At 35.8% G+C, this 14,149-nt stretch overlaps 3 protein-coding genes across 3 annotated transcripts; 1 reads left to right on the forward strand and 2 right to left on the reverse strand.

Annotated features, from left to right (window-relative positions):
- Window positions 1-916: 916 nt before the first annotated feature.
- LOC108204334 (CBL-interacting serine/threonine-protein kinase 12) lies at window positions 917-4,415 on the forward strand. Its single transcript, XM_017373714.2, has 2 exons — window positions 917-2,462; window positions 4,131-4,415. Exon 1 carries the CDS (start codon window positions 1,065-1,067, stop codon window positions 2,445-2,447), a length of 1,383 nt encoding a protein of 460 aa, XP_017229203.1. The 5' UTR covers window positions 917-1,064; the 3' UTR covers window positions 2,448-2,462; window positions 4,131-4,415.
- A 3,945-nt stretch (window positions 4,416-8,360) lies between these two features.
- LOC108204335 (CBL-interacting serine/threonine-protein kinase 20-like) lies at window positions 8,361-10,690 on the reverse strand. The gene is made up of 2 exons (XM_017373715.2): window positions 9,062-10,690; window positions 8,361-8,728 (listed from the first exon to the last, which is right to left on the reverse strand). Exon 1 carries the CDS (start codon window positions 10,514-10,516, stop codon window positions 9,134-9,136), a length of 1,383 nt encoding a protein of 460 aa, XP_017229204.1. The 5' UTR covers window positions 10,517-10,690; the 3' UTR covers window positions 8,361-8,728; window positions 9,062-9,133.
- Window positions 10,691-11,429: 739 nt separating this feature from the next.
- LOC108204336 (protein ABSCISIC ACID-INSENSITIVE 5) lies at window positions 11,430-13,465 on the reverse strand. The gene is made up of 4 exons (XM_017373716.2): window positions 12,414-13,465; window positions 12,259-12,330; window positions 12,123-12,152; window positions 11,430-11,725 (listed from the first exon to the last, which is right to left on the reverse strand). Exons 1-4 carry the CDS (start codon window positions 13,380-13,382, stop codon window positions 11,639-11,641), a joined length of 1,158 nt encoding a protein of 385 aa, XP_017229205.1. The 5' UTR covers window positions 13,383-13,465; the 3' UTR covers window positions 11,430-11,638.
- Between the last annotated feature and the right edge of the window lie 684 nt (window positions 13,466-14,149).

The raw sequence follows: 14,149 nt of genomic DNA on the forward strand, positions 1-14,149 counted from the left end.
TCAATCACACTTTGACACGTTATTTGGAAAAAGAATTTGGGATTATTTTTTGGGTATCTAACATTTTCCTTCGACGAAGCTTTCCGTAGGAGGTTGGTTGTAATTATAGACAAGAGATTGATGTGATTGGATTGTGTTTTTTTATGAAATTAATTATATTTTTTATTTTTGTATGCCAACTCAATTTAACTAAGGGCTTTTTATGGTGAAGATACTCTAAGAACATCTCCAATAAATTAGCTATATGATGTCCAAAACTATAATTTTGAGAAATGTGCACGAAAATTCAGTTCAGCAAGTTAATGTAAAACTAACAATCACTTTAGGTACTTAATATTCATTTCATGCTACAGAAAATATAATAAAAACTTAAAAATAAAATATAAAATTCATGTGTTCAATTAATCAATCCTCATCTCGAATCTAAGGGGGTGTTTGTTTCCGGCTTAAAAGCCGAGTTTCTGGTTTATAAGTTAGAAACACTTATTTGTACTGTTTGTGTAAAAAGTAAAGAAGCACTCATAAAAAGTTAGGAATGCTAGCTTTTGTTTCAGAACTTCTGCTTATTTCCCAAACACTTTAATCACTTATAAGTCTTACCTTACTTCTAACTTCTACTCCACTTTTTTATTTTAAGCAAGAAACATTTATTTTAAGTTTAACCAAACGGCCCCTAAGTATCTTAACGCATATCCCACGAGATTTATCTTCCTCAGCCCAACTCGAGGACCAAAATTTTTCACATTAATTTTCCGGGCCCACTGTATTTTTCAGAAAGAATTAAACTTAATTACATCCCCCAAAAATACCTATTCAAATTCACAACCACATAAATAACATGACATGTAACACATGAGAACATATACACAGTTACATACAGCTGTGTGTTATATATATTCATGATTTGCCTTATAAATATCTCGCTCACATTGAACTGTCATCATTTTTCAACTTAATTACAGCTCAAAACCCCCTACATGGCAGCTCAACACCACACCTCAAATCCCTAATCTATACACACAAAATCAACCTATACACACAATTCATCTTCAAAACTCAATTCCATGGCGTCGAGAAACACCACCAGGAAAGAATCGCAGGGCCTGCTGCTCAACCGGTTCGAGATCGGCAAGCTTCTCGGCCACGGAACTTTCGCGAAGGTCTACGTGGCGCGGAACGTCCAGACGAACGAGAATGTCGCGATTAAAGTGATCGACAAGGAGCAGATTCTCAAAGGCGGCCTGATTCATCATATCAAGCGCGAGATCTCGATTTTACGGAGAGTGAGGCATCCGAATATCGTGCAGCTCTTCGAAGTGATGGCGACGAAATCGAAGATTTTTTTCGTGATGGAGTATGTGAAAGGCGGCGAGCTTTTTAGTAAAGTTGCGAAGGGGAGATTGAAGGAGGAGATTGCGAGGAAGTATTTTCAGCAATTGATCTCGGCCGTTGGATTTTGTCATGCTCGAGGCGTGTTTCATCGGGATTTGAAGCCGGAGAATATTCTGCTGGATGAGGATGGGGATTTGAAGGTGTCGGATTTTGGATTGAGTGCGATTTCGGAGCAGATTAGGGGGGATGGATTGTTTCATACGTTCTGCGGGACGCCGGCGTACGTGGCGCCGGAGGTGCTGGGGAGGAAGGGCTACGATGCGGCGAAGGTAGACTTGTGGTCTTGTGGAATTATTTTGTTTGTTTTGATGGCTGGTTATTTACCGTTTCATGATCAGAATATAATGGTGATGTATAAGAAGATTTATAAGGGGGAATTTAGGTGTCCGAGGTGGTTTTCGCCTGAATTGACTAGGTTGTTGAGTAGGTTGCTTGATACGAATCCGCATACGAGGATTACTATACCGGAGATTATGAGTAATAGGTGGTTTAAGAAGGGGTTTAAGCATATTAAGTTTTATGTGGAGGATGATAAGGTTTGTAGTGTGAAGGATGATGAGGAGGATGATATTGATTATTCGTCGGATACGTCGGTGTCTGAGTCGGAGAGTGAGATGGAGATTAGGAGGAGGCAGTCGAATTTGCCTAGACCGGCGAGTTTGAATGCGTTTGATATTATTTCGATGTCGTCGGGGTTTGATTTGTCGGGGTTGTTTGAGGAGAGAGGGGAGCATTCGAGGTTTGTGTCGCGGGCACCGGTGTCGAGTGTTATATCTAAGTTGGAGGAGATTGCAAAGGTTGTTAAATTTAATGTGAGGAAGAAGGATTGTAGTGTGAGTTTGGAGGGGTCGAGGGAAGGTGTCAAGGGGCCGTTGACAATAGCTGTGGAGATATTTGAATTGACACCATCATTGAGGGTTGTGGAGGTGAAGAAGAAAGCCGGGGATCGAGGAGAGTATGATGAATTTGTTAACCGCGAACTGAGGCCTGGACTGCGCAACCTTATGTTAATGGAGTCTGCTGAATCATCAAATTTGCCTTCAGATACTGAATAGTGGGGATAGAGAATGGTACGGCCTTTTCTCTGTTCTTATTTAGTTGCTGTTGTATGTTCACTATTTATATTTGCTTCTGTTATTGTTCTACTTGGAGCTTTGTAAGTTCCTATAGCTTTCTTGTATCTTGTCCACTACTAATATTTGTAAACCTGTTGGAACTAATAATGCTGGCCCCATAGTTGGTTACTACGTTTTCTTCTTAAATGGTACTAAAAAAAATATTTTCTTCTTTTGCGTTGTTATGTGAATTAATTAAATTAATGAAATAAGAATTATAACTTATCTGAATAAAACTGCTGCTTCCGTTTTTGAACATTGAAACAAAGAGACTCAGTTTTATGTTTATATAAATGACAAGAAATACTCAAATAGAAAGTGAAGGGGTAAATGGTTACATTTTACACCCAAAGTTTGGCGATGCATATGACAAGAAACGATTAGGTTAGATGTAGTCTATTTTCTTAGGCTGCAGGAGATTGTGACAATAGTAAGAAAAAAGAATGGGAAAAGAATCGCAACTGAATGTTTGGAAAGGATGACCTTGATACATGTGCCCTAATCAATTCAGTTCATTAAAAACAATAGCGAGTAGGCCATTTTTGGTGGTTTCTTCTAAATTTATTTCCTGTATTATGGTTGTTGGACATTTATTTATTAATTGAGCATACTAATTGTGTTATATCAATTGCATGTGCTGATACAGTCATGCAGGTCGGAAAGCTTCAAGTATTTTGTTCAAACATCACATTTCCTCTGTTGCCCCCTCTTTTATCTCTCAAAAACTTCATATTTATAAGTGTTATTTTGATGCTTGCAAGAAGTATTCTCAGTAACAGCCAGGTTGTATATTTCTAAAAGTTAAAAAACTTATATATAGGGAGTTTCATCCTTAGCGAATCTCATATTTACCAAGAATTTATGTATTTATCTTGGCATTAATTTTAATGTCAAACTAGATATTAACGAGAGGAGGAAGTCTAGAGACCACTGAAATTTAGTAGAGAACGGGAAGGCATGTCAGGCTTTCGTATGATAGACTGATCAGATTATAAAGATTGGTTTTTTTTTTTTGATATAGTTGTATGCTTCATACATTTAAATTAGCAATGCGATAACAAGTAACTATACGGTCTTCAAATTTCCTGCGTCATCATCACTGCTATATTCCTATGCACACGTGAGCGAATTTCAAAGGACGGCGCAGGAACATAAAGTTTAATTAAAGAAGATTCGGCTAAGTTTTTTTTTTTTTTTATTATTAATTTTTTGCATTAAGTGTTTTGTATGTTCGTTTCCAAAACTTGGTATGTGGCTTATGATATTAGTAATGATATGTAATATTTTATAATATTGTTAGATCTATCTAATTCAAAAAAATTGGAATCTTAAATGGTATTTTAGGTGACATGATGCAAATGAAAGTGATAAGCCCTTTTCTGATCTATATACCTAATATTGTGCTGGTAGATAAAGAAGGAAACATTGATTGATTTAGGTACAGAGAAGTTAGTTGCAGTAGGATTCTCTGTTGATGATTTCATGAATGGATTTGATTGCTTGGGTGAAATGTGTGTATCTTACTATTGTAAACTGAATGGCTTATTTGTCTTCTCTTTCTAATTGTTGAACAAGATTTTGGTTCAAATTACTGATTTTCTGGTTAATACATTTGAAAATCAGACTTCTGGACTGGAGCGTGCATCTGCTCAAGCATCTTCATTTGATTGTTGTTAACAAACTGCTTGTACCTGAACAGTATCACTAGAAGAGGGATTCAGATATACTACACATACCAGTGGAGCAAAAGATCGTATGTTATGAAGAAATTCGTTTCTTCTGTTTATGTAGTGTAGATAGTTGGCTGAGATGTTTAAGCTGACTTGGAATCATAGAAGAGAGTCTTAATTGTGATCAAATTTGTGGAAAGTTTAATTTGATGACGTGTTAATTACTAATTTGTGGAAAGTTTTTGCATCCCCCCTCCCCCTCTATATGTTTTTGCAGTTCTTGTAATTTCTTCATCATTATTAGCTTAAGATGAAATTCTTATAAGCTCGACTGGAACCTACATCCAGCTACATCGTACTAAGAAGGTACATATTGAATGCACGAACTTAGAAAATGATTGTTACCTCATTCAATTCTAGAAGTAGAATTGCAACAAGGATTGAAAGCTTGGGGGTCCAGAATAAATGCATACAAGTATTACTGAGCTTGTAAACGTCTATGTTGAATGTCTGTTCTTATATGGTAGGTTTTAGGTTTAGCTGCACAGATTTTTCAAAAACAGTAGTTGGTGAAAACTTATTCCCCCCCTTTTTTTGTCACTTTATTTTTGTCTATTATGTGTGATTCCATTTCAGAGTTTTGAGCTGATGAGCTACGAGATTTGTCATTATTTGTGATCCAATTACCATTAGTTGGAGTATCTTTGGCCTACCAAAGAGATCTATAAGATATCATTGTTATACTTTGCTCTTGTATTTTAGCGTAAACCTTTCTAATAGATGTTGATCTGTGGAGTAAAGTAGTTTCAGATATTTTAGCTGTGCTACATTGGTGCAAACCATAAAGATGCATCTTTCTTTGGGCATGGGACGATATTTTATTTTAATACGTCAAATATTAGTGGAAGATGGAAAGTGGGAAGGCTTGGGCCACTATATCATCAGTCTATTAGTGAACGGAAACTAGAAATACATTGATATACGAGTGGAGAATTGAAAGCAGGAAGGATTTGGTGACAAATTTATCGACAAATTTTTATAAACATGATCACGGAGAGTCGAAACATTCTAGGAGTTGTATAATTATTCTTGGTGACCCAAATTTTTATGAGTTTAAGTAGAATTCTTTGGCCTTAGTTGAGTTGAGCCCTTCATTAAGGCCGTGATTTCTCCCTACATTTTTTAATATATAAAAACCCGAACATAAACACTTTTTACTTAATAAAATCGAGTTTTTTCTAATACAAATCTGAGATATACATCTTTTTACATGTACAAAACTATGGCATCACTGAGTTCCGGAAACAACAATCGAAAAACAAATTATACAAGTACTGTACTTAGTAGTGCAGTGTGGAAAATCATGCATGATTAAGCCTTGTACATTTTATCGGCTAACCCAGTTATAATTAGTGGCATGTTTGATTATTTATTTGTCTCCTTATCCTGCCCTACCGCGTCCCCGTCGTGCCAAACGTGGGGTTGCTTTCCATTTCCACCGCTCACATTTTGTTCACCAAGTGGTGCAGCACTTTAATCATCCAATTTGTCATGTGAAATATTTTATTGCTACGAACTTAAAAATCAAATGTCATTAGACTTGTACTAATGCTTTACTGTTTTATAAGTACATGATTTTTAATTCAACGGCTGTCATGTGCATTGTGCTCACAAGTTCTCACCAATATAATAATAAACAAATGAAATGATATGAAATGCCAAAGCCATTATCAAGCAGCCAAGTTGTAATTTAAATGTTCTAGATATTTTCTGCGGCTAATCAGGTGCTGGGAGTTGTTTGATTAAGAATTGTTTTAACTCCTGGGTTCCATAATAATCCAATTGACTATTGTTTCAACTTTTGTAGACACTTGATGTCTGTATAATAAACTTTAACTATGATTAATCATTTTGAGATTACAGTTGTCGAATGGAGTTGGAGTAATAAGTTACACATGCTCTGATAACACTAACCAACTTTTTGTATTATATAATATATTTAAATTAAAAGTATAAAACCTGATGACCAAAAAATTAATGATCGATGTAATTTGATGTGATGAGTTGATGTTAGAATAAGTTATCAGGATATGTAAAGTTAAAATAAATTAATGTTATTTTTTTATGTGATAGGAGTTAATCTCTCCTTTTCAACATTGATCAATTAGGACATTTCTAACCGTGATTCAAAAATTTAAATTTGGGGCAGTTCGGTCCAAACCACTCCAATCGTGGACTAAAAAGCGATCCAAATTTGGATCAGTGAATAGTACGGTCCAAATTTGAATAGTCCAAATTTGGATCACTACTATTCACTAACCCAAATCTTTTTAACATTAAAATATTATTACTTTTATTATTTGATGATTTTGTTGATGTTATTAAAAATAGATTAATTAAGATTAGAATATAACTAAAACAACGATTAATTATAAATTAAAATTTCAAAATACATAAAATTTCAATAAATTATCGATCGCTGCAAAAAAAATCAAAGATAAATATTGCTCATTTTGAACTTCGAGATACACTTATTGAGCATTTGTGGAAAGAATATACTAATTTAAATTACATAATTGAAATAAGATTTGGATTTTACCCCAAATATGGATCATTGAGTTAGACTTAACAACGGACAATCTTATCAGGCTGATAGTATCAGGCGTCAACTTTAAGCAACCGAGCATTGGTTGGTTGCCCGCCCCTGTTTCATTATATTTGTTCAGTTAAATCAATAGAAAGTGATGATACTCGTATATGATATTACTATATAAAGCACTCGGAGATATATGTGTGGGGTGGGGTGGGGGGGTGGGGGTGGGGGGCGGGGAGTAGTCAACTTGGTGAGTGATAATGCTCGAGACAGTAGTTCTTTAAAACAATCACCATCCTCTACTAAAATTAATTAATTTATATTATAAATAAAAAATATACAGATTATGTGAAAAGAATCCAATTATATATATTTGCATATTAAAAATAAAATCACACACCAACCATGCCCATCAATTGTTTATAATTTTAACCAACATACTACACATGACTATATTTGTCGAACCTCGTGCCGGTAAAAAATCTGTAAGAAGATTACACACATTTATTACCGTATTAAACTGATATTTCTAAATATTCAATCACATATTATTTTTAAATTATAATAAACCAATATAACCGATGTCTTACGGGTTTAGCAAAATTTACATAATGTCTTATCGGTTTAGTTTAGCCAATGATTACAGGCAACACCATTGAACATATTTTTATTAGTTATATTTGTCGAACTTGTTTATAAAAAAGAATTTATAATTCACCCCGTTGAAGATTCTTTAAATAGATCAATGGAGAATTATTGTTAACAAGTGATATATATTTTACGAAATGTGGATGATTAGAGTTGTAATAATTCCCCCCCCCCCCACAAAAAAAAAGTTTGTAATAATTTCTGTAAATACTTTGGAATCCCAGGTCTAATAAAAAGTAAATATCTTGTTGTTTAGAGGAGATCAATCTTATAGTAACTTAGATCAAATATATGGCTTCCTTCTGGCCTTCTCCACTATAACCACCATTTCACGAGTTCAAATACCTAATGGTTAAGAAAATATACTAGTTTGAAATATCTATGATTAGAAAATGCAGTATTTGAATATAGAACAGAGCCATGTACTTCCTATACTTAAAATCTCAGAATGAAACATTGATATTGAATCACTGAACATGCATTGCATACAAATATAAGACGATATGCGTAGTTATTAAGGTTCTGAAATGAATCTGTAGTGCAGATAATGACAGAGAGCACTAATTGAAATGTTGCAGTATAACATTACAGATAGACAATTTGCAGAACCGTTTATTAGACCAGGTCTGCACCCTCTCTTCTTAGTACCAGACCTCTCATTTTGTCACGATTGCGGGTACTGGCTAGTATTCCAAGTTTATTTACTCGTTTTTAACTGTCTCCCATTTATATCTCTTACTGTCAATAGAATTAGGTGCCGAAAGAAAGCATTATTAGTTCATGCTCTGATCCATGTAGCACGCGGCAGGCCAATTACCTAGAAGCTAAAATCTTGATTTATCATTCTAAAATTGAAATAGGCATGAATTTTTCTGAATATAAAGGGTATGTGCTAATAAAGGTTTGTGTAGAGTAAGATTTACTGATTTAGAGGCATGAAGAGGATCAATCAAAATTTCCTCATTACAGTATGAGATTAGTAGATTGTATTGATAAACAAACTTATATGATAAACTGGTAGTCAGAGCCCCTTGCCTTTAGGATCTCCTCTAGAAGGTTCACTATCAACTGCCCGAATGAAATAATAATTAGATTCAATGAAACCTATATACATGTCAGAAGTTATAAGACATGAGTGGCATTTGAATACCGTGAACTTTTCATCACAGCCGTATCTCTTTTCGGAAGACGACGAGGACAATTCAATCTTCATGCAGGCAGCCAGAACTCGGGACTCCTGCTGCCCTTCAAGGCTTTGTCAAGACTTTAAAGTTATGGTTGCTTCTCTGTGGTGCTATCATGTGATGCAACTAAACAAATTACAGTAAATAAGAGCGTCAGTAATAAACTGAATGTGTATCTGAAAATTTTCCATAATCTCTTTTATAAAAATTGCTAAACAGGACAGCAATGTAGCCATAATCCATGGTTTGCACAATTATTTTACCAGGATATCTCAGGAATCGTTTATATAACTTATTCAGTGCTTAAAAATAATTTTATGGTTCTTAACTGCGGAATTTCCAGAACTATACTCACATGCATGCAAGACAAGTACTCGAATCAAAATGAAGAGAAAAACAATGTAATGACAGAAACTGAAATCAACACAAAGTATTATAATTAAGTCTAATATGATTTACCTTTATGCAGCCTGTCATTTGATTAGATGTTCTAATTTTGCAGCTGGTGAACAATCTGATACTTAAAATGTTCTATTCTTGCACCTGGTTTCTATCACTTTGCCAAGTCCATACAATATCCTTTAGGGAAGGCCTCAAATCTTGATTGCAAAATTTACGATATTCTAAGGTATCACCAGATGTTTTCTTCATCTCCACCATGTAAATCGATGGTGTTACTTCGAAGATTTCTGCATCAATAGCTAATTGCCCTTTCCTGCCTTCTTTGAACCCTTGTAATTTCACCTTCCAATCATGAGTTTTCTTCACATTAAAACTCTCTGTCATTGCAACTTCTTCAAGCTTGGACAAGACTAGTGCTGCTGGCTTTTGAGTAGTAAATCTATAAACCTCGGCTACATTATCCTCAAAAAGTCCAGACAAATCAAAACCACGTGAAAGTGAGTTAATTATGTCAAATGCATTTAATGTAGTAGGCTTCACTGAAGAACAAGCTGTTTTTTGATCAAGTTCACAAGGATCATCATCACTATGACCCTCCAAGTCTGCCTCACCATTGCTATCTAGAACACTTCGCGGAGACGTGTTGTTAGCATTTGGATCATGACCATCTTCTAAATCCCTCTCTGGGATTTCTATCTTGCTCTTGTCCTTAAGAAACCAACGGTTTTCTTTTAACTTGTCAACAGACATTCTTGTAGCCGGGTTTGGATCAAGAATTCTATACATAAGCCTTTTAACATCAGAGGGAAACCAACGAGGACATTTAAAGTCAGCTCGACTAATTTTCCTATACATTACCATGAGATTAGAACTATGGAATGGAAGATAACCAGTCAGAAGAACATATAGTATAACACCACATGACCAAATATCCGCCTTTTGTCCGTCATAGCCCTTCTTAAGGAGGACCTCTGGTGCAACATAAGCTGGAGTTCCACATGTTGTGTGAAGAAGGCCATCCTGCCTTCTGGATTCAAGCAATGCACTCAATCCAAAATCCGAAACTTTCAGGTTGCCAGACTCATCAAGAAGTAGGTTTTCAGGTTTTAGGTCACGGTGGTAAACACCGCGGCTATGACAAAAATCAACAGCTGCAATCAATTGTTGAAAATATTTCCTAGCAGAGGCCTCTTTCAACCTACCTTTAGCAACCTTGTTGAAGAGTTCTCCACCTTTGACATGCTCCAAGGCCAAATATATTTTCGTTTTTGTTGCCATGACTTCATGTAGCTGCACAACATTCGGGTGTCTGACAAGTCTCATAATCGATATTTCTCTTTTAATCTGATCCATCAAACCAACCCTGAGGACTCTGTCTTTGTCAATGATCTTGAGAGCAATGCTCTGTCCAGTTTTCAGATGTCGGGCATGATACACTTTAGCAAATGTACCTTGCCCTAACATTCTTCCGAGCTCATATTTATTCATCAATACGGTTCCTTTCTTCTCCATTTTTCGTTTGCTCGGTACAAATCAACAATAATGGAGAAGAAATTTATATACGCTCTGGTTTTTATCGCATTTTGATCAACGGTTTTTAGCCAAACTACTAGAGTAGTTCGAAAATGGAGATCGGATAATCAGCTGATAAAACCAGCTAATATGGTTCAATTCGTATGAAGGAACAAAAGCTTTCAACATTGGCTTGACAGAGATTAGTAAAATTTGTGAAGAAAATATTAGGTGGTACAGAGTAATACAAGGAGGTCTAAAACTTCCGGATCTATGTAATGTATATCACAAAAAGGAACATGCATTCGTCTAGTTTTTCTAAATTTGGGAAAGAAGGGGATTCAGCTACAAAAGCTGGGGGGCAAAGCTTAAATCTGATTAAGCGTATTTCACAGTATTGTACTCCCTCCGTCCTATTTTACATGTCCCTTTTGAAAAAAAATTACGTATCTTAAAAAAAATTAGTTGAGTATACATCTGTATTGAGTTTTCTGCAGATTCTTGATTGCCTTGCCATAATACACTCTCATATTGTTCAGGTCAGGGTCATATTGATCAACTCTGAATTTCAGCGTGGCCGCGGCATATCATTCAAGACTACATCTAGTAAGGAAGCTGGTTAATCGAAAAGTTGTCTGGTTTTTGACATAACCATAGGGCATTTCAATACCAAAGCTAACATATGCTACATACTCAAGAAGTTCAGAAATTTGCTAAACTCCGGCTAAAAAGATCCTGTTATATCTTGCACAAAAAGTCTCTGACATTCTACAGATGGTTGTAGAATTCACAATTGAACGTTAACTGTGAATATTTATGCCGACACAATATCTTTACCTGTTAGTGAAGAGGCTAGAGACATACATGCATATGACAATCCTAGACAATCTTCGAAATTCATGCAAAAATTTATAAAAAATCAATATAAACACACATACAAAACAAAACATACAAAAATTGAACAAGTTAATATCCACATACATACACACATTGTAATGTTGAACATCCAGAAACATAAACACTAGAAACAGAAATAACAACAGAACACGAGTTTGAGGTTCCAATTTGCCTATTTATCACAACAGGAAGATCCTACTCACAGAGTAAACATGCCATTATGCTTTAGAATGTGGAGCTGAGAGACCTCCTCAATATTCCGAGTTTAGCTTTTGCCCTGGCCTGAGCTTCGGCTTTATCTGCTTCAGCGTACTGCATGATGTTCACAAAGCACATTTCAAAATTTAACATATACAAGAAATGGAAGACAACATTTCCCCCAAATTTTCATCATCAGTTACTCAACGGTAAGCACAAAACATTGAAATTTACGTAAGAAATGCACAATTCAAATGCCACAAACCTCCACAAGGAATAACATCATCAGATTTCACCATTTCTGTAAAATTAGTTTATGGGCTCACAAGATTAGATTGAGTGAATTGGTTGCAATGGAGAATAAGCATGAATGAAGTGTTCAAATGAAGAGCATGATCGCATTAATGCATGATAGAGCTACTCCTATTAGAGGATTACTGCTTGCCCACATTTTAAGTAACTTTACATGGGTATAATTAACTATGCTAGAAACGTGAACGTGGTTTAGTACCTGCTTCATAGGTCCGGTCCTTAACTCTGCCTGTTCACGGCACACAACAAAGGGAGTCTTGTCAGCATAAGAAGCTATTGAAAACAAATAAATGCTAATAAATTGAAGCTAGATGACCAGGGAATATGGCATATACCAATCTATGTTCGAGGTAAGCATTCTCAACTTTCAAGTGATTCACCTCTGCTTCTAGTTCAATTGTGTACGCCTGTCCATACAAAAAAAATATATGAGGCATCACAGCAGTAAACAATAAACATTTCAAGTTTAGAACCAAGATAAATGCGATACATGTTTTCTTGCTCGGGATCTTGCTGCAGCCTCCCTGTTTTTTATCATCTTCTTCTGGCGGTTCTCAATTACCTTTTTCCCAGGGCCATTCCGCTTCCTTCCTAGCTGGCTCATACCTATCCCATCAGAGGAAACATGACTCATGTTTTCAGAACTTTGAGCTCCATATCCATTGTCTGTAACTCCCCCACCATAAACACTATAGGCAAGTTGGTTTGCACTGACGCTACCTATTCCACCTGGAAAGCAAGCCGCTAAATTATCTCCACCAATTTGTATACCGGAGGCTATCTGAAAGAGAGGCTGCGGCTGAAGCTGAGGCAGCTGAGGGGGAAGAGGAGGAGGAGGTGGTTGTGCTTGTCTGCCACTTGCTTCTCGGACTACTCCTGCCCTGACTAAAAAATCCTCCAATGTCAATTTTTCATTTGCAGGATAGCTTTTCTCGGAGCCATCATGACTATTAATGCTTTGTTGTGTTCTATTGATCTCAGACCACACTTCTTCCACTGTTCTAATTTGCCCCAAGGGTGGCGGAACAATTAGTGATCCTTGTCTTTTCAAGCTCATTTGCCCTGCAGTATTACCCCTCTCATTCGAGGTCTCACAAGACGGATATAGTGGATTGTTGTTACTAGCACTTATGATGGGTACCACATCAGGCATGGCTATGTCAGAATTTTGTGCTTGAATTATATTGCCTTCTGTACTCCAGATGCCTTGAAGGAACTCATCCATGTTCATTGATCCATAGTTCCTGCCACTACCCGTAAGGGCGTTCTCGAATTCATCCAAGGCCTGTAAGTAACCCGATGACTGGCTGATAGGTGAGGGAAATGCATTAGACCTGGGCTGTTTTCCATCTTTCATACGCAGTGCTGATTCAACCTCATCCTCGGACTGATCAACCATTATGTCTATTCCAGGATTCTTTTTTCCTTCTCCGGAATTAAGGTCTTGCTGGTGGGACATATCTACTCAGAATAATATGTAATCTAACTGCAATTGAGGTAAAAATTATATTAGTGACAGAAAAATGCCATAACTAATAAACTTTTCACAGTGGAGACATATTTACCTGAACAAAAAGTACAATGGACAAAATTGCCTCTGTACTGTTCATAGAGTATAATTATGGAAGTAAAGATCTTTCAGTTGGAGATTCAAGCATTTAACCAATCTAGTTAATATGAAAGATTTGAAAGCTATCAGCTTTACAATACAAGTTCAAAACAAATATTTGTAACTAAATTTTTATGAGATTTTTATTAAAACTCCCTCAAATATCATTTCGCTTAGAACCACTATCTGAAGACAATAAAACATCAACAAGAACAAAATAAAACAAAAAAATTATACACAATCCTTCAAACTAACATGGCATGTGATACTTCGAAGACTTCCCACAACCAAACATAACAAGAAACCAAAGTATCTTTTGTTACATCGTATAGTTTGTAAATTACCTTGATTCCAACCGACTTAACATATGAATCCATTATGCACTACAACAAACTGACCTTTTTTACTATAGAAATTTAGGCTAATTACTAAAAATCATGCATATATTGAAATTGAAATAACTTACTTGGAGGAACTCGGCTGTTTTTTGTTTGGATAAGCTAAGCAAACCTCCTTCTATACACAGCGATCAAACCAGACTGGGGACAGCCCCTTTACCATTTAAGTGTTTATTTATTAGGTATTTTTCATGTGTATTGTATGTAATCTATGATAAA

Source organism: Daucus carota, chromosome 1 (genome assembly GCF_001625215.2).
Source record: "Daucus carota subsp. sativus chromosome 1, DH1 v3.0, whole genome shotgun sequence".
Lineage (NCBI taxonomy): Eukaryota > Viridiplantae > Streptophyta > Magnoliopsida > Apiales > Apiaceae > Daucus > Daucus carota.